This window comes from Phascolarctos cinereus, unplaced genomic scaffold, assembly GCF_003287225.1.
Source record: "Phascolarctos cinereus isolate Bilbo 61053 unplaced genomic scaffold, phaCin_HiC Scaffold_726;HRSCAF=1367, whole genome shotgun sequence".
Taxonomy (NCBI): Eukaryota; Metazoa; Chordata; class Mammalia; order Diprotodontia; family Phascolarctidae; genus Phascolarctos; species Phascolarctos cinereus.
Genome location: NW_027556098.1, coordinates 357,865,218 through 357,893,008, shown reverse-complemented (window position 1 = coordinate 357,893,008; position 27,791 = coordinate 357,865,218). Strand labels below are relative to the sequence as shown.

At 53.3% G+C, this 27,791-nt stretch overlaps 4 protein-coding genes and 1 long non-coding RNA gene across 10 annotated transcripts in view; 3 read left to right on the top strand and 2 right to left on the bottom strand.

The window, feature by feature from the left end:
- STK40 (serine/threonine kinase 40) overlaps positions 1 to 9,259 on the top strand; it is a 29,879-nt gene extending 20,620 nt beyond the window's left edge. The window contains 4 exon segments of the mRNA XM_020983646.2: positions 3,474 to 3,618; positions 3,942 to 4,061; positions 4,981 to 5,065; positions 6,470 to 9,259. Coding sequence (XP_020839305.1) covers positions 3,474 to 3,618; positions 3,942 to 4,061; positions 4,981 to 5,065; positions 6,470 to 6,688 — 569 coding nt within the window. The 3' untranslated portion in view covers positions 6,689 to 9,259.
- Positions 9,260 to 14,949: 5,690 nt separating this feature from the next.
- On the top strand, positions 14,950 to 17,466 carry EVA1B (eva-1 homolog B). The gene is made up of 3 exons (XM_020983662.2): positions 14,950 to 15,178; positions 15,959 to 16,069; positions 16,367 to 17,466. Exons 2-3 carry the CDS (start codon positions 16,003 to 16,005, stop codon positions 16,774 to 16,776), a joined length of 477 nt encoding a protein of 158 aa, XP_020839321.1. The 5' UTR covers positions 14,950 to 15,178; positions 15,959 to 16,002; the 3' UTR covers positions 16,777 to 17,466.
- A 649-nt stretch (positions 17,467 to 18,115) lies between these two features.
- On the bottom strand, positions 18,116 to 24,530 carry LOC110206357 (uncharacterized). Its single transcript, XM_078145455.1, is given in 18 exon segments — positions 18,116 to 18,479; positions 18,718 to 18,781; positions 19,122 to 19,423; positions 19,426 to 19,653; positions 20,119 to 20,267; positions 20,849 to 21,003; positions 21,143 to 21,248; positions 21,384 to 21,443; positions 21,729 to 21,771; positions 21,882 to 21,968; positions 22,141 to 22,235; positions 22,382 to 22,424; positions 22,535 to 22,593; positions 22,830 to 22,920; positions 23,026 to 23,144; positions 23,544 to 23,604; positions 23,692 to 23,849; positions 24,131 to 24,530. Coding segments are annotated over 18 exon segments (1,866 nt in total). The 5' UTR covers positions 24,135 to 24,530; the 3' UTR covers positions 18,116 to 18,437.
- On the top strand, positions 23,826 to 25,867 carry LOC144454178 (uncharacterized). 2 transcript variants are annotated; one of them, XR_013482476.1, is made up of 3 exons: positions 23,826 to 24,003; positions 24,524 to 24,739; positions 25,549 to 25,867. It is a non-coding gene; the product is annotated as an uncharacterized LOC144454178 (long non-coding RNA). The 2 variants fall into 2 exon arrangements; XR_013482475.1 differs by having other exon boundaries at positions 23,826 to 24,015.
- A 942-nt stretch (positions 25,868 to 26,809) lies between these two features.
- THRAP3 (thyroid hormone receptor associated protein 3) overlaps positions 26,810 to 27,791 on the bottom strand; it is an 88,033-nt gene continuing 87,051 nt past the window's right edge. For all 5 annotated transcript variants that reach the window (XM_020983658.2, XM_020983656.2, XM_020983659.2 and 2 more), the window contains one exon: positions 26,810 to 27,174. In XM_020983658.2, the coding sequence (XP_020839317.1) occupies positions 26,953 to 27,174 (222 nt within the window). In that variant the 3' untranslated portion in view covers positions 26,810 to 26,952. The remainder of the gene's footprint in view (positions 27,175 to 27,791) is intronic.

The following is a 27,791-nucleotide window of genomic DNA, read 5'->3' as shown; positions in this document are numbered from 1 at the left end:
AGCCTTCATCTTGCAGATGTACCCAGAGCACATATAAGCCCCTGAGAGGAGAAGTTGGTTGGGTAGCTGAAGTTGGGCAGCTGTGTGCCAGTAAATGCATGAAGGTGGAGCCGCTGCTGTTGTTCACTCATTCCGCTGTGACCCTGTGGACTGTACTGTCTGAGATTTTCTTGGCAAAGATACTAGAGTGTTCCACCGTTTCCTTCTCCAGAGCCCCTGTGAGGCCACAGGACAGAGAGGCACTGGGCAGCCTGGGCATGTATCTCTAGCCCCAATTTGGGTACAAAGCCCCCACCCTCCGGGCGAGAGAACAGGAGCCCAAAAGAGCCCATCATTACTTAGAGAAGGAAACACACTCTGTCCCTGACGGTCTGAACTGAAGAGGAACTTCTTCATCACCAGACCTGGGAAAGGAAGCTGTGGCTGACGGCTCTGAGCTATCTGAGGGAAGAACCGCCTGCTTTGCTAACAGATTCTGTCAGCAAGCAAGGATCTGTAGGAGATACCTGCAGCAGGACTTTGGAGGGAGGGAAGAAGCTAAAGACAATAAAAGAGCACAGCATGTCTTGTTAACTGTTCAGAGCTAGCATCATTAGTGCCAGTAGTGAATCCTGCATCGGTGACTCACAGGCTGAGTCAGAGGAGGTGGTGCATTTTATCCCATCAGTGGGACAGTGAGGTTGGAGCCTTCATGAATTTCTCTGGCTGCTGGGTGTGCAGATTAGAAAGGCTGGAGAATTTGACAAGAGGGGACGGCCTTAGAGGAGACTGACAGATGGGGAGACAGCTTATCTCCAGAGAGTAATCTGATGTCCCAAGGCGGGCAGCCACTCCGGCTCTGGGCAGGACATTGAGTCATGTGTTGGCAGTGGGACCCAGCAGGATAGGGGTGGTGCAGGGGCCACTCCTCGACAGCCGCCTGAGTATCAATTACTGACACATTCAGGAGTCTCAGGCTGTGACAGAACCAGGCAGCCTCCTGTCAGGACTTGATGTCCATCATCTGTCTGTCCTTGCTCTTCCACACTTCCCACTGAGGAGATCAGGGACTCTTCTCAGCCAGAGTGCTTGTCTCTAGGTCTCAATTTGAAAAGGTCATATCAATGAAATCCATCTTAGAACAGTTGGCATCCAGTGTCAAGACCTGTAATCTGCCCATTGAGCCGGCTGCATTTAAACTGGCTTCAGAATCAGTTGTTTCCATTCCAGAAAACCTATTTTGCAAATGTCCTCCTGGCCTGAGGCCCAAAAGGAAGTGGTCACTGTACACGGCACAAAATGTGCACAGAGCGAACAAATCTGTGTGGAGCCTTCCTCAGGCAGCGAAGGTTTAATGATACCTATACAGCAAAATGATGCTGGTTCATAGAGGCAAACAGGCCGCCTTCTGGGGCAGCCTGAACGATGGACATAGGAACAAAAATAACAAATTAACAACATGTTAGGCTCTAAAACCCTAGTCTGCCTTAGGACTCAGATGTTCTGTGCCACCCAACTTTTTGTCCCCAGGACCTCCTGACTTCATAATAACTTAGGGCTTTCCTAGGCCAGCTGGTGTAGGTGATCAGGCACACATTCCCAAGCAGCGATGTGGTCATCTCTTCTCAGGAGGTAGGGATGGAATTTATTGATGGGGGTGGGCAAGTGAGTTGGTCAGTCCTGTGATTTAGGAAAATCACTTCAGTGGCTGAATGGACAGTGGATGGGAGGGGCAGAGACTTGAGGCAGGCAGACCACTCAGTGGGCCATTGTAGTGATGGAGGTGTGAAGTGATGGCAGGGTCAGAGGAGAGGAGGAGGCATGTTCGAGAGAGGTTGCAGAGGTGAAATCAACAGGTCTTGGCAGCAGCTTGAATATTCGGGGTGAGAGATGGGGAGGATTCCAGGATGACTTCTAAGTTTCACTCCTGATGGACAGGGCAGGCGGTGTTGCCCTTGAAAGTAAGAGGGAAGAGGGAAATGAGTTCTGTTTTGGACATTGGCTTTAAAATGTCTGCTGGACATCCAGTTTGAGATGTTTGAAAGACATGCAAGACTGGAGGTCAGCAGACAGAATTCTGTGGGACACCTACAATTAGAGGGCATGATGTGGATCCAGATAGATAGACCAGTGGGATAGATAGGAGGACAAGCAGGAGAGGGTGTCCTGAAAACCTAGAGAGAAGAGAGAATTCAAGGAGGGGGAGCGATCAGCAGTTTCAGAGGCTGCAGAGAGGTCAGGGAGAATGAGGATCGAGAAAAGGCCATTGGAGTCAGCCACTGAGAGAGCATTAGTCACTTTGGAGAGACAAGTTTTCATGGAATGAGGAGGTTAGAAGTCAAATCCTCATTATTTTTGTTAATGTGATCATTGTTGAGGCTTCCCCACAAGGTATCTTGTTGACTGTACAAGCCAGTATAATTTTGCTTTGTAGGTATCCTGAAATCTTTGCCACCTGAGGAAGGTTCTGTAGACTCATTATTGAATATCTAAAAAGGACATCACTTCAGAAAGTTTGGAAACCTTTAAGATCATGTTAGGAGTTCAGAAGAGACCGAGTCCCTGCGGGACCTAACTGTTCCCCTTGCCCAAGCGCCTCAGTGGTTCTCTGCTGTGGATAATGGGCACACTGTGTTTTGGGCCTGGGCCCCTGGCCTGGCTCCAGCCTGTGTTCTTCTGCCTTCTGGCTGCCCCATCTAAGGAGAGCTACACCCTGAACAAGGCTTACAGCTTCCTGCGCTTTCATTGGTGGTGTTCCTTTCCATTAGAACATCTCCCTCCTCTTTCTGTCTCAACCTGTTCAAGCCTCCATCCATCTTTCCCAACCCAGATGCTGTCTTCTCCATGAAACCTTCCCTGGTCCCTAAAGTCTTTCTTCCTTTGAGTTAATTGTAGTAGTTGATGTATGTATCAGCTGCTTGTGGTCTAATTTGCATTCTGTTGATTATGCATAGATCTTACTACCCTAACTAGAAGTCCATGAGGGTGGCTGTCTTATGTTCTTTATCTTTCTCTCCTTGGCCCCTTGCAAAGTGCGTTGTTACCTTGTAGGCACTGAGCGAACACATGAATGACAGTTAAAGGAAGGCTTCCTGAAGGAGGAAGCATTTGAACTGATCCTTGAAAGATGGCTGAGCTGTCATCAAGTGAGAATGGGAAGAGAGTGAGCCTTGTGGTAGGTGGGTGAAGGCAAGGCATGTTTAAGGAGACTGATCTGAGTGTGTTCTGCCACTCCCATGGGCAAAGAAGCCTATCTGGGCCTGAAGAGTGGGGAGCAGGGGCAGCTAGGTGGCGCAGTGGATAGAGCACCGGGCCTGGATTCCGGAGGACCTGAGTTCAAATTAGGTCTCAGACACATAACACTTACTAGCTATGTGACCCTGGGCAAGTCACTTAACCCCATTGCCTAGCCAAAAACAAACAAACAAACAAAAACAAAACCCAAAATAAAAGAGTGGTGAACAGACAGGACTTGTCTGTCTTCTCTTCCTCAGGCCGTCCCTACCGAGGGAAGCCCAGCGACATGTGGGCACTGGGAGTGGTGCTCTTCACCATGCTGTACGGGCAGTTCCCCTTCTATGACAGCATCCCTCAGGAGCTCTTCCGGAAGATCAAAGCTGCTGAGTACACAATCCCAGAGTGAGTCACACCCACCCACTGGCATGCACAGGGACTTGCCCCAGGGGTGCTTGTCGGGAAGGAAGAGAAAGATTGCCAGGAGGCATCGTCTTGGCTGTGGAGACAAGGCAGGGTTGGGAGGCCCCAGAGCAGAAGCTCAGATGGAGGAGAGGGCAGTAGTCTGTTGAGCCCGAGCCAGGTCTCTGCCTGCCCTCCTGCCTGCGCTCGACCTTCTTCCCTTTTGTTCTCACTGTGCTCACCGAGCGGCCCATCACCACTGCACTGCCCCATGTGCTGAGCTCCGACTCAGATGCCCTCTCTTTGCTTTCCTCTCTCTGGGGCAGGGATGGCCGGGTTTCTGAGAATACCGTGTGTCTCATCCGAAAGCTGCTAGTCCTTGATCCCCAGCAGCGCCTGGCAGCTCCGGAGGTGCTAGAATCTCTTAGTGCCATCATCGCCTCTTGGTGAGTAGATCAGAGGACACATCAGAGAATCCTGGGCCCTAGCACCCAAGAAGGAGCGGGGAGGCGACCGGGCTTCCCAGACTGGCTGTGCTCAAGCACTGAGGTACAGGCTCCTTTTCTCATTCCAGTTTTCATCCCTAGCGTGGAGCAGCCCCGTACATTCAAATGTGAATGTGGCCTTAGGGAGCCAGTGGTGTGAAGTACTCTCTTATCTCAGGGGGAAGAAACATTCTTCCATGGTACAAAATCTGAGAAACTGAGGGTAGCCAAAATGGGGTACTTTGGACTGTAACCTCCCCCTTTGAGCTGAGGTGTCCTGTCCCTCATGCTCTACCCTGCTTAGACTCCATCTGACATTCACATTGGACGAGGGTCCCCAACACCCCTCAGAGAGAGCCTGCGGAAGAAGATGGGGATGTTGCTCATGGAGAAGAAAAGACCAGCAGTCATAATGACCCTTTTCAGTCTTTGAAAGGTCATAACTTGGAAGGAGGATTAGCCTTGTGTTTTTGCAAAACTAGGAGCTATTTGAAAAAATGAGGGCAGAGGATGATTTCAGTTCAATATCAAAAAAGAGTCTTCTAGCAATCAGGCTGGTAGTGAGCTCCCCATCCCTGGAGGTGTGAGCTCTCAGCCATGAATACTTTGAGTTAGATGACTTCAGGAAGTCTCCTCCGGCTTTGAGCTCCTCATATGTTAGGAGGCACATTCCACCCCCTAGCCCATTAGAGGAGTTTCTTTTCCCAGTGGCAGAAGGGGAATCCCACTGTCCTGGGCCTCAGGCAGGATGGCGGCGTGGGGAGGGCAGGTGTTGTAGCTGATGAAGGGTGCAGAACTCAGAAGGTCAGTGGTGGAGGAGAGGAAGGAGCCTCTGTGCTGCCCTTTGTCAGTACTCAGGTGGCCTCTTCTTCCTCTGTAGGCAGTCTGTGTCTTCACTCAGTGGACCTCTGCAAGTGGTTCCAGATATCGATGACCAGATGAACAGCTCAGACAGCTCCCAGGAGGTGAGGAGCCAGGCACCGCCTGGCCTAGCGGGCCCTGGTGGGCTGGGCCTGGGGCGGGCACAAGGGGAAAACTTTCTCCTGGGACCTTTTCCCAGGCCTGGAGTCACGGAGGGTGGGGGCGCCTGACTGGACCATTGCTTTGCCTTGTGTTCCCTGATCTCCCTTCAGACTTGGGCAGAAGAGTGCAGGGTTGGAGTTAGGAGGACACAGCCGTGGGAAAGCTATTGTCCTCCCTTGGCCTCGCTTTCCTCTTCTGTAAAATCCGTTGGGTACAGTTTCTCAGGCTCCCCCCAACTCAGAGATTTCTGTGCCCTGGGAGGCTGCGTGTTGAGTGGTGGCACTGCTGGCCCCCTCTGCAGAGAGTCAGCGCCCCAGTGACCCCGGGGAACCAGCCCGTGATTCCGGGTCCTTTGTTTTTGTTTTACCTCCGTTATTCCCAGCTGGCTTTGCTTTGTCTTGCCCTCCTGTGCTTGGAAACCTTTCTCTCCACCTCATTGGGCTTTCACTCACCCTTCCTGCTGTTCATCCTTTGAATGAGTCATTTTGTCCTTTCCTCTCCCATGTTGCCTATTGCTGGGGCAAAGCTGCGCTCCCAGCCCATTCGTTTTGGTCTGGAGATGCGCAGAATAGGCTTCAGGATATTCTAGCTCAGGACAGGTCGGGCCTCCCCTTGATGTTTGGGCAAAGGCAGGTAGGGCCAGCAGGCATCCTGTTGGGAGTCCCCACTTCTCCTATAGCCTAAGTCAGAGACACGAGATCAGGGCCAAGCCTCTCTACTGCGGCCCGGGGCAGTGGGGGAGGAGGGTATCACCGTCAGCCTGTCTCCTTCCCAGGAAACTCTGGCTCCATGCCGCCTGTGGGTGGATAAGGCAGAGCTGACAGCTTCCCCAGCATCCTGGGGTCACCGGGTGCAGAGATGGACTCTCCCAGGGAGGATGCATGTCCAGCCAGCAGTTGGGCCCACACTGGGCCCCTTAGGAAGACCTGTCCTGCCCTCTTGTGTGTGTGTCCTGAGGCTAGAGTCCAGGTCACGGCTGTGCTGCTTTGGCATTCCTTGGAAAGAAAAGAGGAGGAGAGTCCTAGTGCCACCCCTCCTCCTGATCCCCATTCTTCAGAAGAAGGAGATAGTGACGAGAGGGCTGGGAGATCTGGATCCTGGCTCTGCCCAAGTAAACTCTGAAGTTCCTGTCAGCTCTCAGAGTGTGAGCGTGGCACCTGGGGGCTCCAGAGCTTGGAAGAGGGGCTGGAGGGGCGTAGGTCATCACGCTGCCCAGAGTCACGCGAGGTGGGGGAGGGGGCCGGGCCAGCCTGGACCTTGGCTGATAAGGATTAGGGAAGTGCGCCGTTCCCCACCAGATTGGAACGGTTTCATGAGGAGGGACCCTTTCTTCTTTCCCAACCCAGGCCAAGGTGACAGAGGAGTGTTCCCAATATGAGTTTGAGAAGTACATGCGGCAGCAGCTGCTCCTGGCAGAGGAGAAGAGCACCCTGCATGAGGCCAGAAGCTTCCTGCAGAAGCGGCAGTTTGGGAGCGTGCCCCCCGTGCGGCGGCTGGGCCGGGACGCCCAGCCCATGAACCCCCTGGATGCCGCCATCCTGGCGCAGCGCTACCTCCGGAAATAGCAAGGGATGCTGCCCGTCCTCCAGCAACAGCAATAGCTCCCCCTGCCCCTGCCCCCAGGGCCCCCCAGGGCCCAGCAGGTGACCTCAGCTCTCCCAAGGCACCCCTGGTGGCCACTCGGAGGGAGGCTACTTTCTCCAGAGCAACACACTCTGCTGGTGTCTGGAACAATCGATCGGCTGTTTGTTTTTTAATCTGAAAAGCCTAGACAACTAATCTGCTTTTAATCATGACTTTTTAATCTACCTCTGTCTTTTTAACCAACCACGCTGTCTCTGGATTGAGTGCCCCTGGAGAGAGCCCTGGGCCCCCTCTCCTGGCAGGGTGGGCCGGGCAGTGGCTCAGAGGTGCTGCTCGGGGGGGTTTGAATAAGCTGAGTGGTGGGAGTTTGAGCAACTTCACTGTTTCTTAAAGCCTGTCTCTCCCTCCTTCCTGAGTCCCTCCCCCATCCTGACTTCCATAAGCTTCAAGAAACCTTTGCCTCATCTTAAACCTGGTTCCAAAATATTTATTTTTTTTTTAACTGAAAGGAGCTAGTTTCTTTCCACTTTCTCTGTGGCTTGGCCTGGGCCCCATTCCCCAAGCTCAGCAGTCACTGGGGGCACAGCCAGTCGTCCGTCTAACCCCACCAGACATTCAGACCTGCCAGAGGTGAGGGGACTGGTGGAGGGAAGCCACCAGTGCTCAGCACCCCTTCTGCCTCACACTTTGGCTATTCTCCTAAAGTATTTTCTTTTTTAAAAGGTCTTTGACAGTCTCTTCCTCTTTCTTCGTAGCTTATCTGAGGTGCCATACACTTGCATTACTTCTGATTTCACACCTTTACACTCATCGTGGTACACAGAGATCTACTATATATATGACTTACAATGTGAAAGACATTCCTCAGAACAGCCAATTTGAGATTTTGGCCGGGCGATGGGGGCAGTCTGCTGTCTCTGCTGTATGTTTCTCCTTGGTAGCTAGCGTGTGTGCCCGCATGTGCCCCTGGAGGCGGGGGCCTGGGTCTGGAATCCCTGGGGAGAGGTCTTGGGGAGGAGGGAGGCCCCGAGCTTAGAATAGCATCCATCCTTCCTTCCCTTTTTGAGCCTCTTGTTGTGAACTGGATGCCTGTCTTGCCAGATATACTGTTGTTGCCCCAAAGCCTCTCCTCTGATGCTTGCTCAGAGCACTGACCCATTCTCACCTAATCCTTTCTGGCCCCAGCATTGGCACAGTTAACAAGATGTCTGGGAGGCTGATACCCAGGGCCAGCCCTCAGCTCTTGCTCAGATATCCCCATTAGGGGGTAGGTTTTTCTCCTCCGTTTTCCCTTTCCCTTTTCCTCCCTCCCCTCCCCCTTCCGTCCAGTGAGAAGACAGCGTCCTGTGGCTGACAGGTCCCTAGCCTAGTTCATAGTGTCCCCATTTCTACAGTTGTAATTTGAAGGGCCCCTATGAGCTGCCCCTCCCCAGAGGCAGTGCAGAAGGAAGGAGAATCTGAGGCTGCCCATGTTTCTCTCCCTTATCCCTGGTTCCCCCCATGCTGACTCACTGTGAGTGACCTTGGGCAAGTTACCAAACCTCTTTGTGCCTCAGTTTCCCCATCTGGAAAAAATGGGGCCAACTCTTGCCAGCAAGTTAGCAGGGGCTACACCCTTTGTGGGCTGGGCTGGGGAGGGGGCAGCTGGCCCCGAGCCCAGCTGGAGTCTCACTCTCCTGGCCCTTTGTTAGCTTGATTAGTTGTTTTGGGGAGAGCTCTGTGTCTGTTCCGTGTCCCGGGTTTTCTTCATGTGTGTGAGCCCTCCCAGCCCACAGACATCTCGACGTGTCAAGCACTTAACCCCTCAGCACCAAGCAGCGCAGCGCATTCTGCGTCTGAAAGGCTGCGGGGAGGGGGAGGTCCAGGTTGCCAGCACCAGTGCAGACCCAGCCCAGCACTGGGGAAGGGGGTGCAGGGGGAGGAGTCTTGTTTTTTATATTTATTTTTAATGAAAAAAGCTCCAAATGGAGTAGAATCACAATCCATGAGTGCAGTGTCAAGTGGTGGTGGATGTGGGGTCCCCCCTCCCCTCCTGGAGCAGGGTGGCCTGGCCCAGGAGGCATCGGATGGTCCGCAGGCAGGCAGGCTGCCTGTGGCCCCCTCCCCTCTGCCTGCTTCCCCTGCGGCATCTCCCTCGGTTCTCTTCCTAGGAAAGGTCTGTTTCTTGGTGATGAGGGGTTTTTTCCCCTCCTTTTCAAAGCAATATTCTGGGGACTCTGCAAAGCTGTATCATACTGACTCTTCCTGTCCATGGTCAGTCAGCAGATGATGCTCCCAGGTTTATGTGACAGCAGAGGAGGGAGGGCAGGTCCTGGAGGTGGCCCTGAAGGGCTGCGGACCCCGGGGGCAGGGCCGCACTGGGCACAGGAGATGGCAAATGTGTCTGAGCTGCTTGTTTCGGCGTTAGTGAAATGACATGCTGAAGAGAAGGCTGTTGTAAAGAAACAAAATAAAATGTAAAAGTCACAAAAAAATTTGTATAAAGACCTATTTTTGTACTATATCAGAACTATTCCTGCATGTCTGCAATAAAATTTCCTAATGTAGAACCACCCCAGCTTGTGTGTCACTTATTGTTGCCCCGACAGCTTTGTGACTTTTTGCTCCCTCGTGGACGCCGGGTTTTTGCCTCTCAGTCGGGGACGGTCCAGTTGTCTACCTTCAGGGGCCCGGGAATCCCTGTCCCATCAGGCTGTGATATGCAGGCTTGGACACCAGAGGGCAGTGAAAGCCCCGAAGGGGGGAGGGGCGGCGCGGCCCTCAGCAGAACTCTGCTGCCCCAGGCCCGGTCCTGGCCCTCACCCTGATGGCTACCCTGATGGCTCTGGCTTGTCCCTTCCCACACCTGCTTCTGGGGTCCCTTTAGGGAAAGCACTTTGCTCCCCAAGTGTGACTGCTGAGGCCAAGCTTGGGAAGTGCCCGGGGCATGGATGCCTCCTCTGATGCTTGGCCATCTGGGGATGGTTGCCCTGGAGACATGAATTCTGTAGGACTTGGGGAAACACACCAAACAGGAGTGAGGTGGGGGCGGCTCCCTGAGTTAATAACCCGTGGGCTCTGCCCCACTAAGCGCTCCCAGGATGAGCTGCCTGCCCTGCCCACCCCCTCAGCTGGCCCTCCCTGCTCCTGGAGCCTCAGCCAGGCGGGGGCGGCAGAAATTGCAGGCAAGATGGAGCGCAGCTGGACATAATGCACGCATATGCATGAACCAAACAGGCTCTCTTCCTAGAAGCCCAAGACCAGAGGCAAGCCTTACCCATTCATCGCCTGTCCCTATGCCATCCTGGCGGGGAGCCAGAGATGAGAGCAATAGTTTACCCCACTCTTCCAGCTAGTGAGAAATGAGGGCCAGCACCCAGGCAGGCAAATGGGGGGAGCAAAGTCAGATCAGGGAGCTGGGCAAGCCAGCCTCCTGCCTAGCCCCCACCAGGCTTCCTTCCTTCTGTCCTAGCCAGCCGGATCAAGCCTGCCTAACTGTTAGACCAGCCCCTTCCTCAGCACGTAGTCCTACAGACAATCCCTCTTCTGCTCATCCCCTGGGCCTCCTTGAGTCAACACCCTGTTTATCTCTGGGTTGTTTTCACAGTCTCCCAAGACGTCTCCACTGCCCACTCCCACCCCCCCACCCCATCCATTCTATACATGCTGCCAGGCTTACCATCCTAGTATAGCTCCAATGATCCAAATCCTTCAGGGGATCCCTATTACTCACCTGATAAGGTCTAAATAACCTGGCACAATATGATGCCACCCTCTCTTTGTAGTCTAATCTCATGCTGTTTGCTGTCATATTCTAGATGGGCCATACGGAATGCTCCCCACAGATTCTATCAAGATGAGCATTGCACATTGAGACAGATTCTATAACATTACACTGGCAAAGAGTGACAAACTCCACAGTTAGATTCTACAAATGGAGAAGGCTTTGCAAACAAGGACTATCTTGTGTACCTTTGTATCCCTTACAGGGCCAAACCCAAGGCCTTCAATGTTAGCTGGGTGACCTTGGGCAGGATCCTTCCCCAATCCGTGCCTTAGTGTCTTCATCTATAAATGAAGGATTTTGACTCGTTAATTTCTTTTTTTGGAGGGATGGGGGTGGAGGCAATTGGGGATGAGTGACTTGCCCAGGGTCACCCAGCTAGTAAGTGTCTGAGGCCAGATTTTAACTCTTCCTGACTCCAGAGCCAGTGCTCTATCCACTGTTCGATGTAGCTGCCCCGGACTCATTGACTTCTAAGGTCTCTTCCAGATCTATGATTCTAAATGAACATTCAAATGTATTCCTTCCTAGATTCACACCCACTTGCATGCAAAAAGGCACACATCTGGGGCTGGTCCGTCTACCTTTTCTTCAACAGAGTGTGAACTCATGGAAAGCAGACTCCTTAAAGGAAAGACCCCCTCAAGCATTCCACAGCCAGCCAGATTTGGCAGCTCACTCCCAGCCTCTTTTTTTTTTTTAATGTTTGATATCTTTATTTTGATTCCACTTACATTTTCCCAATATATCCCTTCTTCCACTTCACAGGTGCACTTCCTCAAGCCTCACTTTTCCCAGTGTCAAATGAAGTTTGGCCTAGGTAACTTCCAATATCCCCTCTAGCTCCAGATCTGTGATCTTAACATTTTGCATCAGTTCATCTAAGTCTTCTCACTGCTTCTCTGCTCTTCATACTCATTGTTATTTACATCATAAGCCATTACTTGCATGCTCTACAATTTAACTATTTCCCAAGAGATGGATAACTGCTTTGTTTTCAGGTTTCTGCCACCACAAAACAAAACCTGCTGCTACGAATATTTTTGGTGTCCAGGGCGCCTTTCTGTCTTTGATCTCCTTGGGATACATGCCTAGCCATGAGATCTCTGCAAACATTCCTAACACTGATCACAGGGGCACTTACTTGGTACATGTGGTCTTTGCTAGAAAGTAATGATGTGGGGAGGCAGTGGGTGGTCATTGGCCTTCTTAATACCATCTCCCCAAAATGTGTGTACATATATGTATGTGTGTGTGTGCGCGCTTGTGCATAATAAACCTTTCTTTGGAGCTGTGTTTTTTTTTATAGACCTCTGAGGTTCCATCCAGCAACAAAATTCAGCGATTCTTTGATAGGGCTAAAAAAACTTTATAGGCCAGCCAGCTTCTCTTACCTGCAAGCATGCATACAGATTGCTCTTCGGTGAGGGCCTTGGTCACTGTTTGCAGACTCTTGCTATTTGTAGAGTCAATCTCTGCTGCTGATGAGCCTAACCCTATTTACAAAGCCCAACATTTCTTGGCCAGCTGGCACTGTTTGCAAAAATCTGACCCAGCATATAGAATCTGAAAGTAAGCAGTTGATCACGGTTAGCAGAGCCCCATCATTATGGAATCTCTCTGTGCTGACAGAGGTTATCTGTAGGATCTGTGAATATTTGAGGAGCCTGTTGCTGTGCTGGGCGCACCCACCTTGGGGTGTCCCAGCCAGCCATGCCTGGATTTGGGGGCTTCAGGTTGCTGGCACAGCGGTTTTTCTGCCTGCCTCCATCTTCAGTGGCTGGCCCCTGGGTGCTTGGGGATCCTTCGTCTGCATGTGCACCATCTCTTTAACTGCCTCGGGCCCATCAAGCATCCCATAAGGTCTGAGAGACTGGCTGGTACTTAGCACCCACCAGAGGATTCTTCACCCTAGGGCTCAGATAGTGGGGAGCATAGGGGAGAGTCAGAAGAAGAGCTGTATTTAGGTAAGAAGAGAGCTCAGAGGTCATTGTCAAACCCTCAGTGTACAGATGAGGAAACTGGGCCTAGAGAGAGGCCTCAAAATGACAAGACCCCAGGTTATACAACAAGATAAGAAACCCAGCAGTCTCCTGACCACTAGGCCCCACATGTCTCTGTTCTACAAGGACACCATTCATTCCTTTGATAAAGCTCAAACGCTATTAGGAGAATGTGTAGTCCTCGGCCTTCTTCTCTTCCCGGACACTGTGTATCCTTTCACATTATGAAGGAATTGGTCCCCAGTTAGCTAGCTATACGGTGGATAGAACCCTGGGCCTGGAGTCAGGAAGACCTGAATTCAAATCAAGCCTCAGACATTTACTCGCTGTAAGACCCTGGGCAAATCATGTGCTTTGTCTGCCTCAGTTTCCTCAACTGTAAAATGGGGATAATAGCACCTACCTTCCAGGCTCATCATAAGGCTCAAATGAGGTAATATTTATAGAGTGTTTAGCATGGTACCTGGCACACAGCAGATACTTAATACGTGTTTATTCCTTTCTCCAATAAAGTTGCTGTTTGAATCAGGGGAGTAATTTTTCTGGTGGGAATTTAGAAATAAGTAGCAGGGAGGAGAGGGAGTGGCAGGGGAGGGGAGAGTAGTGTTAAACTGATGAAGAGGATGCCCCCCCAAAATGGAGTTGGGGGGGCAGGACTCCTAAGGTCAGGGCTTTTTTATGCTTATAGTATTCAGCCTCTAATTTGGCAAGGATCTTAGACCTTCAGCTGTTATTCCATTAGGCTCATAGGAACATAATATTAGAGTTAGAAGGGACCTTAGAAGTAACCCAGCCCAAAGCCACCCCCCCATTTTACAGATGAGAAAACTGAGGTCCAGAGAGAATGACTGGGATCTTGTAACCCCAGTCTGAGTCCTGTGCTGAGAGACTAGGGAAAGAGCTCTGGCCTGGGAGTCCACGAGGCCTGGGTCCTAAGTATTCTGGGCTGCCCTGAATTCATTCCTGGTCCCTGGGGTGGAAGTGGCCTAAGTCAGACCACCTAGCCCCTAGCCCACCCCTGTCTGTCCTTCCTGGCTGTATCTTCCTCACTGCCTTGAAGTGAGAAGATTACTCAGCTAAGCTAGCTCACCAAGAGAAGTCCTCCCCAGCCTCCATCCAAGCCTGTTCCTAACATGACCCCATCTCTGAGGGGGGCCTGGGCTGAGGCAGGGAAGGGGCCCCTAGCCCCGGCCCTTCCTCCCCACTCAGGGCAGAGCTGGGGGCCTGGACGGAGCCTGTGGGAGCCTCAGCTATGTTAACAATTTCCTCCATTCCTCTCCCCCTTTCTATCCCCCTTCCCTCAGCCCCACTCTCAATAACCCAATGGGCCACCCACCCTCCCCCATGTTCCAAACACATGGAAGGACACCACCTCCGTGGGCTTGGGACAAAGTTTCAACTCCCCATGATTCATGTGCATGTGGACGGAAGTTAGATGCAAATGCACCCCAAACTATTAAGCACATTAGTGCAGATATGTGCACAAGAACTCGCTGTCCTGAACAAGCTTACACACATTTACACACTCACCCATGCACACACAGACATAGCCTGCAGCTCTCCAGCAGCCTTAGGAATGGAATCCAGCAATCATTAACCCCAGACTGGCCCGGGCTCAGCCAGGCAGACACATTCCCTACTCCCCCCTTCCCCCCCAACCTGAGCAGGCCTCCTGCTGGGCCCCTGACCCTTCCCTCCCCTTGCCTTCTACTACCTCCCCACCCAGATCCCAGACTTTGGGCCGGAGGAAGGAGAGGGAGAATTCCCCTTTGCTCTCGGATTGTTGGTTCCTACCTCCCCCAGGTCTGGCATCTGAGTCTCATCCCCTCAATAAGCTGTCCCGTGGGGATGCCCGAGCTTCCAAGCCTGAGGTTTTGGAAGGGCTGGATGGGGCTCGGGGACACTGAGGTGGGGGAGATGGCGTGGAAACTGTCTGAAATTGGGGGGGGTAATGGAACTCGGGAGAGATGAGGCTGGGAATGGGGGCTTCTGAAGTTTGGTGGAATGAAGTCGGGCTGGGGGGGTTCTTAGGCTCAGAGTCGCTCTGGGACTTGGAGGTGCTGAGGTTTAATGGAAGGGTGGGGCCTGGGGGGATGGGGACTCATGGAGGAAGGAGGGCCTGAGGATTTCTGATGCTTAAAAGACAGATGGAAGCCCTGCGGCTGGGAACATCGAGGGGCTCCCGAGTGGTGGTGGGGGGAGCCTGATGGGGCGGGGAAGAGCGTTCTCTGGAGCTTTCGAAGGTCTAGAGGTTCGCCACGCAGTGAGGACGGGTCTCGGATGAGAACTGTGAGACCCCAGAGACGGTGATAGAGATGGGACTGGCCAAAGCGCAGCAGACACTCCCCTTTCCTCCCTCCCTCCGTCCCTCTCCAGGGCCGCCTGGGTTCTCCAAAAGCCAGTTTCCTGTGCCGGGGGTGGGGGTGGGGATGGGGGTGGGGGGCGGGGCGGGGGCTCTCTCCCCTCCCTTCCCCCCTCTTCCTTTCCTCCCTACCCCTCCTGGGCCCTCCTCCTTCCTCAGAGGAAACTTTCCGTCCGCTCCGTTGGCGGCCGGGCCGCGGCTCCAGCGCCCCCAGGACTGCCTAACCCACCGCCGGACGGGGCGGACAGAACTTCCTCTGTTCCTTTCCCGCCATGGAGGCGCTGGGCAGGTCTGGGGGCGCTCCCTGAGCTGAAGCTGTGGCTGGAGCTGCTGAGCTGCGCCGGTGAGTGAGGGGGATCTGGGGCCCCGGAATCCTGGGTCTCCACGCCTGCCTAAAAGGGCAGGGTCTGCGGGGTGTGCCGACTACCCAGCAGGGAGGGGGTGAGGCACTATCTTCAACCCAAAAGGATTCCCGGAGGGCAGCCCCTAGCCTAGACTCTTTTTAACTATCCCTCCGGGGGGAAAAAAAAACCCTCCGACCTCAGATGGCCCCAATCTCCCAAGAAGATGCCTAAAGCTAGCTCCCAATCTTTAAATTACTCCCCTTCCTCAGAGCGCCCAACTACACACACACTCCCCACCCCCAAGATCCGGGCCTCATAGACCCTCCCAACAGCCCTTTCCTCCATCCCCCAACTTCAGTCTCAGCCCTGCAGGAGTGACCTCCTGCAGGAATTTGGAGGATCTTGCCCTCCCCCCTCCCCACAACCCCCCAAGGGAGACAAGGAGGAGAACTGAGGCTAGTTTTCCCTTGGTTTCCCTTGGAAATGGGTACCAAAGCCATCTGTGGTCTGGAGCGGGGCAGCCCTGCCTCATAGGGAGAGGCTTCCAGTATGTATGGAGGGGCTTATGCAGAGTGAGGGGAAGGGTATGGGATAAGAATGCCTGGGTTACCCCTTTGGTTTTGAAGGGGAGATGGGGTCAGAAAGCCCAGGTTATCCCTAAAGCCTGGAAAAGAATTGAGCGTAGGGATTGAGAACCAGGGTTCCAGCTTCCCCACCCCCTCTCCTCCCAATTCAAGAGTAATGCAGGCTTCTTGACCCTCAGTCTGTTGACCTTACAGACCTATTCAAGGGCCTTCCACCCTCTACCCTCCTCCGAAGAAACATGGAGGCCCGGAAACGGGACATGGAACTGCTCAGTAATAGCCTGGCAGCCTACGCATACGTCCGAGGTGAGTGCTGGATATATAAAGAGGGCTTCTTAACTCTTACCCCAGCTGCCCTTACTTCAGAGCCCCTGATGGACCCTAGATAATCCATCATTTGTAGAATGGAGAGTCTATTCTTATCGTGAAGCTAGAATTCTAGATAGCTCACAAACCCGGATATTGGAACTTCTGGAGTCACTGGCTGCCAGGGTGACCATGAGCCGATGGAGATGAGGGAGGACAGGGAGGGGACTAGCTCCTTGACTGGCCCAGTCAGATTCAGGACCCCAGTCTCATCTTGCCCACCCCTAACTTTTCCAGATCATCCTGAGAGTTTCGGCCTCTACTTTGTTCTGGGCATATGCTTTGGGCTCTTGCTGACCCTTTGCTTGCTGGTCATTCGGATCTCCTGCCGACCCCACCCTAGGCCTTCTGGAAAAGGTCCCCAAAAAATCTCCCGAGGAGACCTCCCTGATGGGGATGAGGACGAGGACGAGGATGAGACGGACACCATGACGCGGCTGGGCCCTGATGATGCTGGGTCAGGCCCAGAACTGACCCCGGAGATGGACAGTCCCCTCAGTGTCAATGTCTTCACCTCAGCGGAGGAGCTAGAACGAGCCCAGCGGCTGGAAGAGCGGGAACGGATCCTTCGGGAAATCTGGCGTACTGGGCAGCCCGACCTCCTCGGCACTGGCACTGGCACCGTGGGCAGGGTTCATTATTACTGACAGGCCTCCCCACCTGCAAGGGACTCTGGGGACTGACTTGCAAATGAGCCACCTTTCCCTTAGAGGCTAGGGGAGGACTCCCTCCTGCTCCTCCCTCAGGCCTCTAGACTGGATCGATTCTCTTCCATGGTGCTAAGGCTGGACTCCCTCTTGGGGAATGAGGCCCTCAATTCCCTTAATGGATCCCAAGGAGTAGGGATAGGAGGAAGAGGAGTCTCTCTGCCCTGGGAGCTTTAAGGAGGTGACCAGTGAAAACTGCCTCATCAGCTCTTCACCTCTGTCCTCTTCATGCGTGGCCCTCTGCAGAATAAACTTTCAGGGCTGATCTTCAGGTTTCTGGGGAGCACACTGGGGTCAGTTCCTAAACTGTTTTCCTTCTCTCTTACTTGGGGAGAGTAGGAACTGAAGTAGCTCCCCAGAGAAGGGGACCCCTAGGCTTCCCTTGGGCTCATGCGGGAGCCTGGACTGAAAGCTGAAAGAGGATATGCCCCCAGTAGTTCCCAAGCACTGAGAAAGCCGCCTCCCTCCCACAGACCTCCCTCCCCTCCCACCCCAAACCTACTCAGCAGACCTCCCTTAGAAAAATGTTTTGTTCCTTTTCTACCACGCCCCTATTTCCGCCTTCTTTCCCAGGCTTTGGAAGGACACTGACCTTGAGGGCTTGGCTAAGATTAGCTATATGTAGCGTAACTGCCTGCTGTGTAATAGTGTCTTCATTGGGTTTGTGAAATTGTATCTAAAGCCGTGGGGATAACGTCCTTTCCCCTAAGGGAAAAGGGGTGATGTGTGTCTGAGGCAGTGATTGTGGTTGTCCTCGCTTCTAAAGAGGCATGGGATGTCTGGGGTGATGGGGTTATGTTGGGGGCGGGGAGAGTGAACTGCGTGGATCAAGTTCGCAGTGAGGATTGTGGTGTTTTGGGGGGGTGTTGCGGCTGAGTTTCTGCAATTCTGTGTTGAGGTGGGGGCCTGTCGCGTTCAGGGTGAGGAATATGTATAGCTGTCTCTCCTGGGCCTCCCCAGATGTGTTCCGGGCTGGGCTTTAGAGACCGGGTTTGGGGGAGGGCCGAGGCAGGCCTAGGCCCCACGAACCCCCTTCGGCCCCCTGGAGGAGGTGGAGCCGCTTCCCACGTGCCAGACCCGGCCAGTCCCTCTCCAGCCCAGCCACGTCCGGGCGGATAAAAATAGCCGCGCGTCCCTGGCGCTAATAGGAGCCACATGTTCGCCAGATGTGCCAGTAGGCTGAGAAGAGGGGGACAGAAAGACACGCCCACCGGGAGGCCGGAGCCAGCAAAGAAAGCCTCGCACCCTCCCCAACTAACCCCGCCCCTCAGAGGCACTATTACAAATACAATTTTATTACACTCTGTTTCTGATACGGGGGGCGGGGGCGGGGCGGCGTCCGGTATGGGTTTTTTGAGGAGGGGTTAAGAGGAGTCCTCGGGGCGGGGCGCAAAGAGCCCCGGCCAGTCTCATGCAGAGAGTTTGGGGGGCCCCAGCCACAATCCCCATACTCTCACCCGCAAAGCCCCGAAGGGGAGAGCGCGGGGGGAGGTGTTGCTTGAGGTTCCCCCCATGGGGAAGGGGTGGGGCGGCCCCTCAGGAATGGGGAGGAGGCGAAGCCTGTGTCCGTGGGTAAGGACAAGCCCCCTCCGGCCTGGGCCCTACACCAGGTTGGTCTTTGATTTCAGCATCTCGAACTCAACCTCGGGTAGGGAAAAGAAAAAGAGAGGAAGGCCGCGCCCCCAACAGACCTCCCCTCCCCTCCCCAACATACCCGACCCCCGAAAGATCTCGCCTGCACCACTGCCCAACAGGTCTCTTTCTTCCTCCTCTATGCTCAGGAATCGAGACCGGATTGGAATAAGTAATGCCTGCCTCGGGTTTCCGGTGCCCCCTTTATAGGACTTCTCCCCATTCCGGGATCCCCTTCGTCCCCCTCACCTGCAGTTCCAGTCTCTGCTCCCGTTCAGTTCTCAGTTCCTCCTGGATTTCTGACATGTCCTTTCTGCCGACAACAGCCAAGCTCAGCCTCAGCCTTCACTAACCCGTCCCACAACTCTCTGGATCCAGACCAGGAAGGTGCCATCTCATCCCCCTTATTTATAGGTGTGGAAACTGAGGCCCAGAGATAATGACTTAATCAAGGAAATATGGCAGAGCCGAGATTCAAACCCAGGTCCATTGACGCCAAATAAGGGTGGGGAGGAAGGTTTCCCTCTTCACTAAACAGTCTCTCCCTGCCCCATCTCATTCTCACTCGCACTTCTGCCTCCCCTCTTCGGTCATTCCTCTCTTCCCTCTCTCCTCTTCCCCTCCTTCCCACCCCGTCTCTCTCAGATACTCACTCCTGCTGTGACATCAGAAGCGCCAACATCTCCCTCAGAGAAGCAACTTCAGCCTCCACCTGATCCATGCGGTCTGTCAAGCCACTCAGGGTGGTCTCTGACATCTCTATCTCCACTGACTGCTCAAAGTCAGCTGCTCCTGTGGCTACCTGAGAGTCGGACAGGGGCTGCTCTGGGAAGGGTGTCTTGTCTGGGGATGCTTTTTCTGAAGAGAGTTGGCCTGAAGAAGGTGGCTTGTCCACAGAGAGGGGGTTGACTGAGGTCTTGTCCTTGTCTGTGGAGGTCTGACTGGAGGTCTTGTCCTCTTTTTTTTGTCCGTGGACAGGGTCTTGCCGGTGCTCTTGTCAGGGGGGAGGAGCTTCTCCGTGCAGGGGGTTTGGTCCCAACTGGCAGTCTTTTCATTGTGTTTCTTCTCCCGGGAAGGTGCCTTATTGTGGGATGATTTATCCCGAGAAGCAGCTTTATCTGAGGCCTGCTCTTTGGTCCTGAGGGGCTGGCTCTTTGTCAAACTGGGCTTTTCTTCCTCTTGTCCCTGGGAGAAGGGAGGTTAGAAGGGAAGAAAACGGAAAGCCCTCGTCCCAGAATAGTAAGTGCCAGTCAGGGGCTTGATGGGGGCGGGGGGACTCCATCCTGGGAAAGATTCGAAGTTGCTAAATCCTGGTCTCCCTAGAACCTTCTCCTGCCACCTGCCACCTGCCACCCCCCTGGTGGGCCAGATGTCCACCAGCCATACCCCCTTATGGACCTCCAGGCAGTCTCCAGCCCAGCCCTGTCCTCTCTTCAAGGTGGTAGTAGGGGCAGCTAGGTGGCACAGTGGATAGAGCACCAGCTCTGAAGTCAGGAGGACCTGAGTTCAAATTTGACCTCAGACCAAACACTTGAGATTTACTAGCTGTGTGACCCTGGGCAAGTCACTTAACCCCAACTACCCTAAAAAAAAAAGGTGGTGGTGGTGGTGGTGGTAGTTGGGGCAATATAGGGGCCTGGGGATCCTCACAGGAGTGGGGGTCTGGTTGAAGCTGGGGGGATATGGACCCTGAGGCTTCCACCGAATATGGCTGGAATGAGCCTTCTTGGAGTCATTTATGATATTGTTTCTTCTGTCATTGCTTTTGCCCGGCACTGGCAAAGTCAGAGAGATGGTCACTGTGCAAGGAGACAGACAGGGAGATTCATTGGTATCTAGAGAAGTTTAGTCCTCTCTAATATAGTGTCTAAACCCGAACAATAGCTTCCATTTAGAGAGCAAACCCTCAGATTTTCCTTGCATTATCTAATTTGGGAGGTAGGGTGGTCCTACAAGTTTTTTCTCTCATCCTTATAGACAGGGAGAGAGAAGAGTTAACTGACTAGTTTGTGGTCACAAGGGAGAGAGGCAAGGGCAGGATTGATGGGATCAGGGAGCTTGAGAGGGACCCTCAGAGGACCATGTAGTCCAATACCACCCCCCTCCATTTTACAAGTCCAGAGACTCATGAGAAGCTTGCCAAGGTCACAAAGGTAGGACGAGGTATTTGAGTCTCTGTAATTCCATATCCCACTGCAGCAAACTGTCTCCTCCATACTCCTCCTTCCGTTTCTCCATGGCATCCCACCTATGTCCCTCATTCTTCCCATCACCCAACCCTTTGCATTTGTTTCTTTTCTTTAGTCCTTAGGCTTCCTGTCTGAGGACTCAGTGTCAAACTAAAGTCACTCCCAAGAACGTAGGACCTGCTTGGGCTCACCTCCTCCTGGTCCTCCTCCTCCACTTCCATCCCATCCTCCTCGGCCACCACCACCACCTCTCCTCCTCCCTCCTCCTCCTCCTCCTCCTCCTCCTCCTCCTCCTCGCTCTCGAGTGCTCTTCAGTTTGTCCCCAGTTGATCCTGCTGCCAGGGGCCTAAAATATACTCAGATCCCTAAGACTTCTCACCTTGCCATCTCTCAAGCCCAGACCCAGTGCCCTTGTTTCTTGGGGTTGGGGTGGGCAGGGCCAGCTCTTACTGTAGGCTCTTCTCTCAGCCCCTTGGGACAGATACCTGGGGGTGAGGGGCCGAGGCTTGGAGGGCCTATTAGAGGCTGAAGACAGCTTTTTGATGGGGGGCAGAGTGATTTTAGATTCCATCTTCTTAGACTCCTTAGCAGCTGGGAGAAAAGAAGTAGGGAGAGGACAGCCACTAGTTCATCTATCCCTCTCTCCCCCATCTCTACATCTCCCATGATCTGTCATTGTCCCTTGCTCCCCACTCCAAATTCCCCCCCACCCCATTTCCCTTTTACCTCTTGTTTCCTTGGATGTCTGCCTCCTCCCACTGGAGACATGGTTTTCTCGACCAAACACTGATGCGAATACAGGTGGGAATCACACTGAGAACCCAGAGCCCCTGCTCCCTCCCACCCCTACAGCCAGGCCTGCACAGGGAAATAGGAAAAAATGGGACCCTTCTCTTGTTGGGGAGGTGTGTGTGTGGGTGTGTGTGTGTTCGTGTCTTGGGGAGGGACAAGTCATATTCATGGGTGATCAAGGGGCTTTCTGGAGCTTCCCGCCTACTCTGTTTCAGAGCCTAGAGGAACAACAACGGGACTGGGTGGGTAGGCACTTCTCCCCTTCACAGAGGTCACTACCTGATTCCTGGGGACTCGGCCGCCGGGCTGGGAGCTTCTTAATCTAAGAAAAAAAGTGTTGGGGGTGGGGTCGAATTAGAGGCCCAGTTATATCTTCCCACAGAGGTGGAGTGAGGAAGAGTATGTACGATTAGGAAAGGACTTCACACTTACCGGGGGCAGCAAGAGAACAAAATTGTCTGGAAAAACTCCTCTTTTGCCTTCAAATTCCCCCTCCCACCAGCCAGGGTCCTCTGTGGTCTAGGAGAAGATTGGGTAGATAGTGGAGGTGCTGTGGTCTTCCATACCCAGGTTCCCCGACCGTAGGCTCAATCTGCTTCAGCAGTCCACTCGCTCCCAACTCCCTCCTCACCTTTCTTTCTTTTTCAAAAAATTTAATTAATTAATTAGTTAATTAATTAATTTTTCTCACCTTTCTTAATACCTTCACCACAGTACCCCTCTGCAGGGCCAGCTCATCGGGTGCCTCAGGCTCATAGTCAAACAGAACTCGACAGCTCTCAGTTGCTGGGTCAGCGGTGGGTGAGGGTGTCAATCACGGGCCTGGGAGCTCCCTTCTCTTGGGCCCCTCCCTCCCACCTATGGCCACCTATGGTCGAGACTATGGGCAAGGAATTTGGGTGTATGGGGGGTATCCCATAAGGATTACTCACCTGTTTTGGGGTGTACAGGAGTTTCTTCTTGGGTCCAGGTCGGCTGGGAGGTAGGGGCAGGTATGGAGGGATGGAGTCTCCTCTTCCCCAGCTCCTCCAAAGAGCCGGAAGCTCAACCCCTTCTCCCCCCAAATATTCCCATTCCCCCATTACCTTCGGGGAAGAATGGGCCACTCCAGTGGCCTTGGGGACGACATCAGGGATCACGGCACCTGGGAAAGATCACGGGGAACTACAGGGGTGTGGGACATTGGTGGCCACAACAGAAAGAGAGTTTCTGGAATTGCGGGTGGGCAGGAGGTGAAGGATTCAGGTAGGTCAGGGGTCTAGAATTATGATTCAGGGGCTAAGGAGCAGGGAGGTCAGTAAATTGAAGTTAAGGATTCATGAATAGGGGGTTCACCAGGGAAGGAGTTGAGCATCTCACATAGGGGTCAGGGACTCTCACCAGAGGGCTTATAGTCCAGTTCTTGCACAAAGTTAGAGGGAAAGGCCCCCAGTTGCCCATTCTTTTTCCCCAGCCACCAACCATCTTCAATCTGGAGAAATGGCCCAAGTAGACAGACCCAAGGGTATCAGCATTCCGTCATGCACACTAGTCTGAAACCTATGTCCGGAAGCAATGTCAGTGGTTCTCTCCTCACCTCTCGAAGCACCTGGACCATCTCCCCAGCCTGGAGCTTTAGCTCGTCGGGCTGTTCTGGGCTGTAACTAAAGTTCACTTTACACCATCGCTGGGCAGTTGGAGGTCCCCCGGGCTGACCTGGGAGGTGGGTAGCAGAGCTTTGGGTCAGGGGTATGGGACCTATACTGGAGGCCCTCTCCTATCCCCTGCCCTGGCCCCTGGGGCCCTTACAATAGTAGGGGGGATCCATGGCCAGGGGGAGGGCTCAGGGGCCGGAGACACCCCCGCCCCCCTCTCTCTGTCCCTCCCCCAGGCTCCGAGGGAGCGCTTGGCCCCTCCCATCCCGAGCCCCAAGCGAGTCCCCATTGGTTGGGAAGGCAAGACCCCCATTGTGTGCGGGGGGGCCAATGGGGCGGGGTGGGGTGGGGCCCACGGTGACCCTGCCCCGCCCCCCACCTCCGTGGTACTAGGATAGGCTATGGACAGGAACTCTGTCTCCGCCTGTCCAAGTCCAGACCAGCCCCACCTGAATCCCACCTCGGCGCGCAGAGCGGGGCCTCCGGGGGCCTCCGTCGTCCCGTAGACTCTCCGGGATCTCCTGGCGTGAAGGCAACGGCCAAGGGTCAGTGGAGGCGACTGGACGTCACCCGGGCTGCCCCCTGGCCCCGCCCGGCCTCAATCTCACCTGGACGATGAGCTTGGGAAAGAGACCACGGCGCCCAGCCAGCTCCCCCAGGAACCAGCCGTCCTCGGACCCCTGGCTCACTTCCCGAAGCAGGTCTCCGGCGGCTAGGGTGAGCTCGTCCTCCGTCTGAGCCTGGTAGTCCTCCAGCACCAGCACCTCTGCGTGCGAGGAAGGAAAGGATGAGGGGACCAAAGCCCTCCGACCGAGACCTCCCCCCGGGGAACGAGGAGTCCGAAAGAACGTGACCCCGAGGGGACTTAAGCCGCACATCTACAGTTGGAGAGAGTCCCTTTCACAGATGGGAAAGCTGAGGTCTGAGAGAAAGTTAGTCCTCAGCGAGACGAGTTTCATGCCTTCCTCCAGGCCCCTCCCGCCCGTTTCGGGGAGTCGGGATTCCCAAAGTGCACCCCCAACTGAACCTTGTCCCTCCCGCACGTACCCATGGCGTCCGGGGGTTCCAGGGGCTGGGCTGGCTCGACTCCGCGGGTCAGGGGAAAGGGGAAGTCACTCCTGGGTTAAAGAGTTGGGCGGAGTAGGGCGGGCCGCCCGCAGGTGACCGGGGAGGGGGGGGGTCGGGGGTGGGAACGGGCCGCGGAGACTAGAAAGGCCGGACTCGGTGTCTCTGGGGCTCGCAGCTTGGGGAGGAAAGGGGGAGGACCCTGCTCAGCAACTTCTGCCCCCCCAACTCCCACCTCCAGGGGAAAGCGAAAGCCCCTCCCCTCCAGCCGATTTGTGGGGTGCGGCGGTTCCCCCACCTACGCCGGCCGGCGCAGCCTAAAGGCGTGGGAATATAGTGGGCGGAGACAGAGGCTGACACCTTTTTTCTTCCCAGACTGCTAGGTCAGTTGTGTCTCCCCAGCTTCGGTCCTTAGCACAACTCGACAGACCTGGGTCGGGGTTTTCTGGTCTGTCTTTACCAGCTAACCAAACAGGTGACCGGAAGAAAGCCTACCAAACAAGGTGAAGGATTTGCAGGCAGAAACTGACTTTAATTGTGGACCGGACGGTATTTGAGGACCTGCAGAGTACAGTCGGTCTTAGTGTTCAGGTTTGTTTTAAAGAATTCCTTGAGGGGCAGCTAGGTGGCGTACTGGATAGAGCTCTGGCCTTGGAGTCAGGAAGACCTAAGTTCAAATGCAGCCTCAGACACATAACACTCACTAGCTGTGTGATCCTGGGCAAGTCACTTAACCCCAACTGCCTCACCCCCCAAAAAAAAAAATTCCTTGAGAGTGGGGCCTCCAAGGATTTGCTCCAACTGCCGGTTCACCTTTGGCCTTAGCCTTTGACTTAACCACCGCACCTACCACATCCACTCCCATCACGGAATGAGTCCAAAGGTGTGTGGTATTGGTTTCCATCAGTTGTGCAGTTGGGGGAGTGGAGAAAGGGTGTCTCTCTTTGAAGTGAAGTCATTCCAGCTAAGAACTTGCTAATGTGTTGACGGTGGTAGTGGAGAGTCCTCTAGGCAGGAGAGCCAAGAGCAGAGTAAGGGAAGGGGACTGCTGATTAAGAAACTGCTGCATGCTAACTCTGGTGCCCCCCAAGGAAGGAAAGAGAAAACAGGCCCCTGGAGAGGCTGAAGGGGGCACAGTAGTCTTTACACGGTGCTCCCACCAAGTCCCCATTTCTTGGGCTAGATGCTAGTTCATGTTTTTAAAGGCTTAGCATCCCCCCCAACCCTAATCAGTCCATCAAGCTCTTGGGCATTCATGGCCCAGGTTTCTTGGCACTGACTTCCCGTTCATCTTCCAGTCCCCCACCTGGTGAGATAGAGCTCAGAGCCTGGGGGAGGGTGAGTCACCTTGAGATCAAGAGCTTCCCTCCAGAGCTACCACCAGGCCTGCTCCTTTCCAGGCAGATTCCCAAGATGGCAGAGGACAAGCACACCTGGAATCTTCGTGGAGAGGCCACCCCACCCCTCCAACCCCCCTCCCTCCCTCCAAGAAGAACCAAGGCTCACTTAGATCTAGTGCTTATTTTCTTTATTTGCTGGAGGAGTTGAAACAAACTTAAATTTTTTTTTCCTAAACATGAATCATTCAAGTAAAACCAACTGAACTATAGAAATTTAGCAAAGTGAGGGAACAAAAGTAGCACAACCATCTGAAGGCGGAGAGGGCAAAGGTACAGAAGGGGAGGGGAGCAGTCTTCTCTTTCCTTTTTTTTTTTTTTACAACATATATATGAACTCCTTATGATTCACCTGCTTGTAGCAAGCATAGGGACTCATTCCAGATAATTGTTTTCTCCAAACATCTTTTGAGAAAATTTAAATTTAAAACATAACGTGTAATAAAAAAAAATTAACCACAAAAAACCCCCACAACCATACCACAACTGCCTTCCTTCATTAATCACAGGAGTTTTCATTTTATAAAAAGATTAATAAAAAATATTGAAAAAATTATTCTCATTTTATAATTTTTTAAGCTAGAATTCAGAAGTTTCTTAGAAAACACACCAAAAACTGCCCTCCAGTTAACATCCCAGTTGCTGAGAGGATAAGCACAACTCGGAAACATCTTGGGGTCTAGTCCCACAAGGGATGGAAGCCCCCTGGAAATGAGAAAGGTTAGAGGGTGTGAATGTATGTGGGGCCAACATCCTGTCACAGAGAGCTCAGCAGGGAAGGCTTATGCAAACAAGATATTTTGAAAGGACCTAAACTTACTACATACAAAAGCTGCTCTAAAAATTAGATTTTTCAATGCTGCTTGGTCCCAAATCGAAGTTGACATACCAATGTTTTGTTCTTGAGAATCATTTTCCTAAATTAAACCTGGAGAGCTAGTGTTACTAAATATGCATAAAGTAGAGATCTAAACAACTGGGGGGGTGGAGGAAGAGGAGACCAAAATTAAGCAAATTAGTCCTCATCTCTCAGCTTATATGGAAAAGAGAAAAATAAAATTAAATAAAAAAATAAAAAATAAGACTTGGTTCAAAATGGGACACAGAATGAAATTCAAACAAGTTCTCATAACCTATGTTCCACCCCACTCCCATACAAACAAGCAAGGAACAACCAAAAGCCCTACTTCTGGTTAAGGATGGAGAGCTGGGCCCTCCCTCAGCCAGCCTGCACAGACAGCTCTGAGTGGACAGCCGGGGGGGGGGGGGGGGGGGAAGGAGATGCGATGGGGGGGGGGGGGGCCCTGCAGAGGATCCTCTCTTCAGCTCTTCAGTCTTTCTGGGACATCTCCCCAGCCAGTGCTAGATGCCTCTCTCCCTTGGGGGTGGTTGCCCTCCAGGGGCTCTCTACTCAGCGGCTGCCTGTAAATTGTCCTTCTCCTCTCGGTTTTCCGCCCCGCTCTCATCATCTTCAATCTCGCCTTCTTCTCCGCTGAACTTGTCATGGGCCCACTTGGGGCTGGTGCTGGATTTCCGGAACATGAACCTGCCCCTACCCCGAGGAAAGGTGCCCCGGCCCCGGCCTCGGCTCACCCACTTCTCACTGCCTTCACCCTCTCGATCATCATGCTGAGGAGACAGCACAGTTCAGTTAGTTAAGAAAGTGCCAGGACCCAAGTTGCTGCTTATCTACCCACCAATGGCTTTAAGCCCAGCTTAAAAACAAATGTTCCATCTCCATGCAACACTGCCCCCTGCTCCCTGCCCCCTGTGCACCAAGGCTACCAGGGAAGAGTGTGACACATTTCACTAAGTGAGATGACAGGTGAACAGAAGGAAACTATTTCTACTCTCCTTTCTACTCTCCCATCTCAACAGTCATGCTGCCCAGAGCCCTTCTTAGGCCCCTTCCCTAACTCAGGGACTGAGTATTTCTACTCTTAAGAGGCCCAAGTTTTAAAAATTGCCTCTTCTTTCCCAACCTCTCTCAACCCCAAACTTCTAGGATTATAGTGAAATATTAGGGAGAAAGCGACTGGCTCGACTAAACCAAAGCAAAGGCCCTGGGGTTAGCAGCTAAGTTGAGACTTGGAGAGGGAGGCAGATAGTCTTTGGGGGACAGAAGGAAGCTCTATCAATATTGGTGCTAAACAGGACCAAAGGCTCATCTATGCACAACTAGCCTATAGCTACCAAAGCATAAGAAAATCAATGTCTTCATGACAGACCTAGGAGGTAGGGAGTAC

What these genes read in the sequence shown, in the direction of transcription:
- EVA1B (XM_020983662.2), top strand. Translation starts at nt 16,003, where the DNA reads ATGGAGGCCCGGAAACGGGACATGGAACTGCTCAGTAATAGCCTGGCA. An exon ending in AGCCTACGCATACGTCCGAG is followed by an intron (nt 16,070 to 16,366) that starts GTGAGTGCTGGA and finishes TAACTTTTCCAG; the next exon opens with ATCATCCTGAGAGTTTCGGC.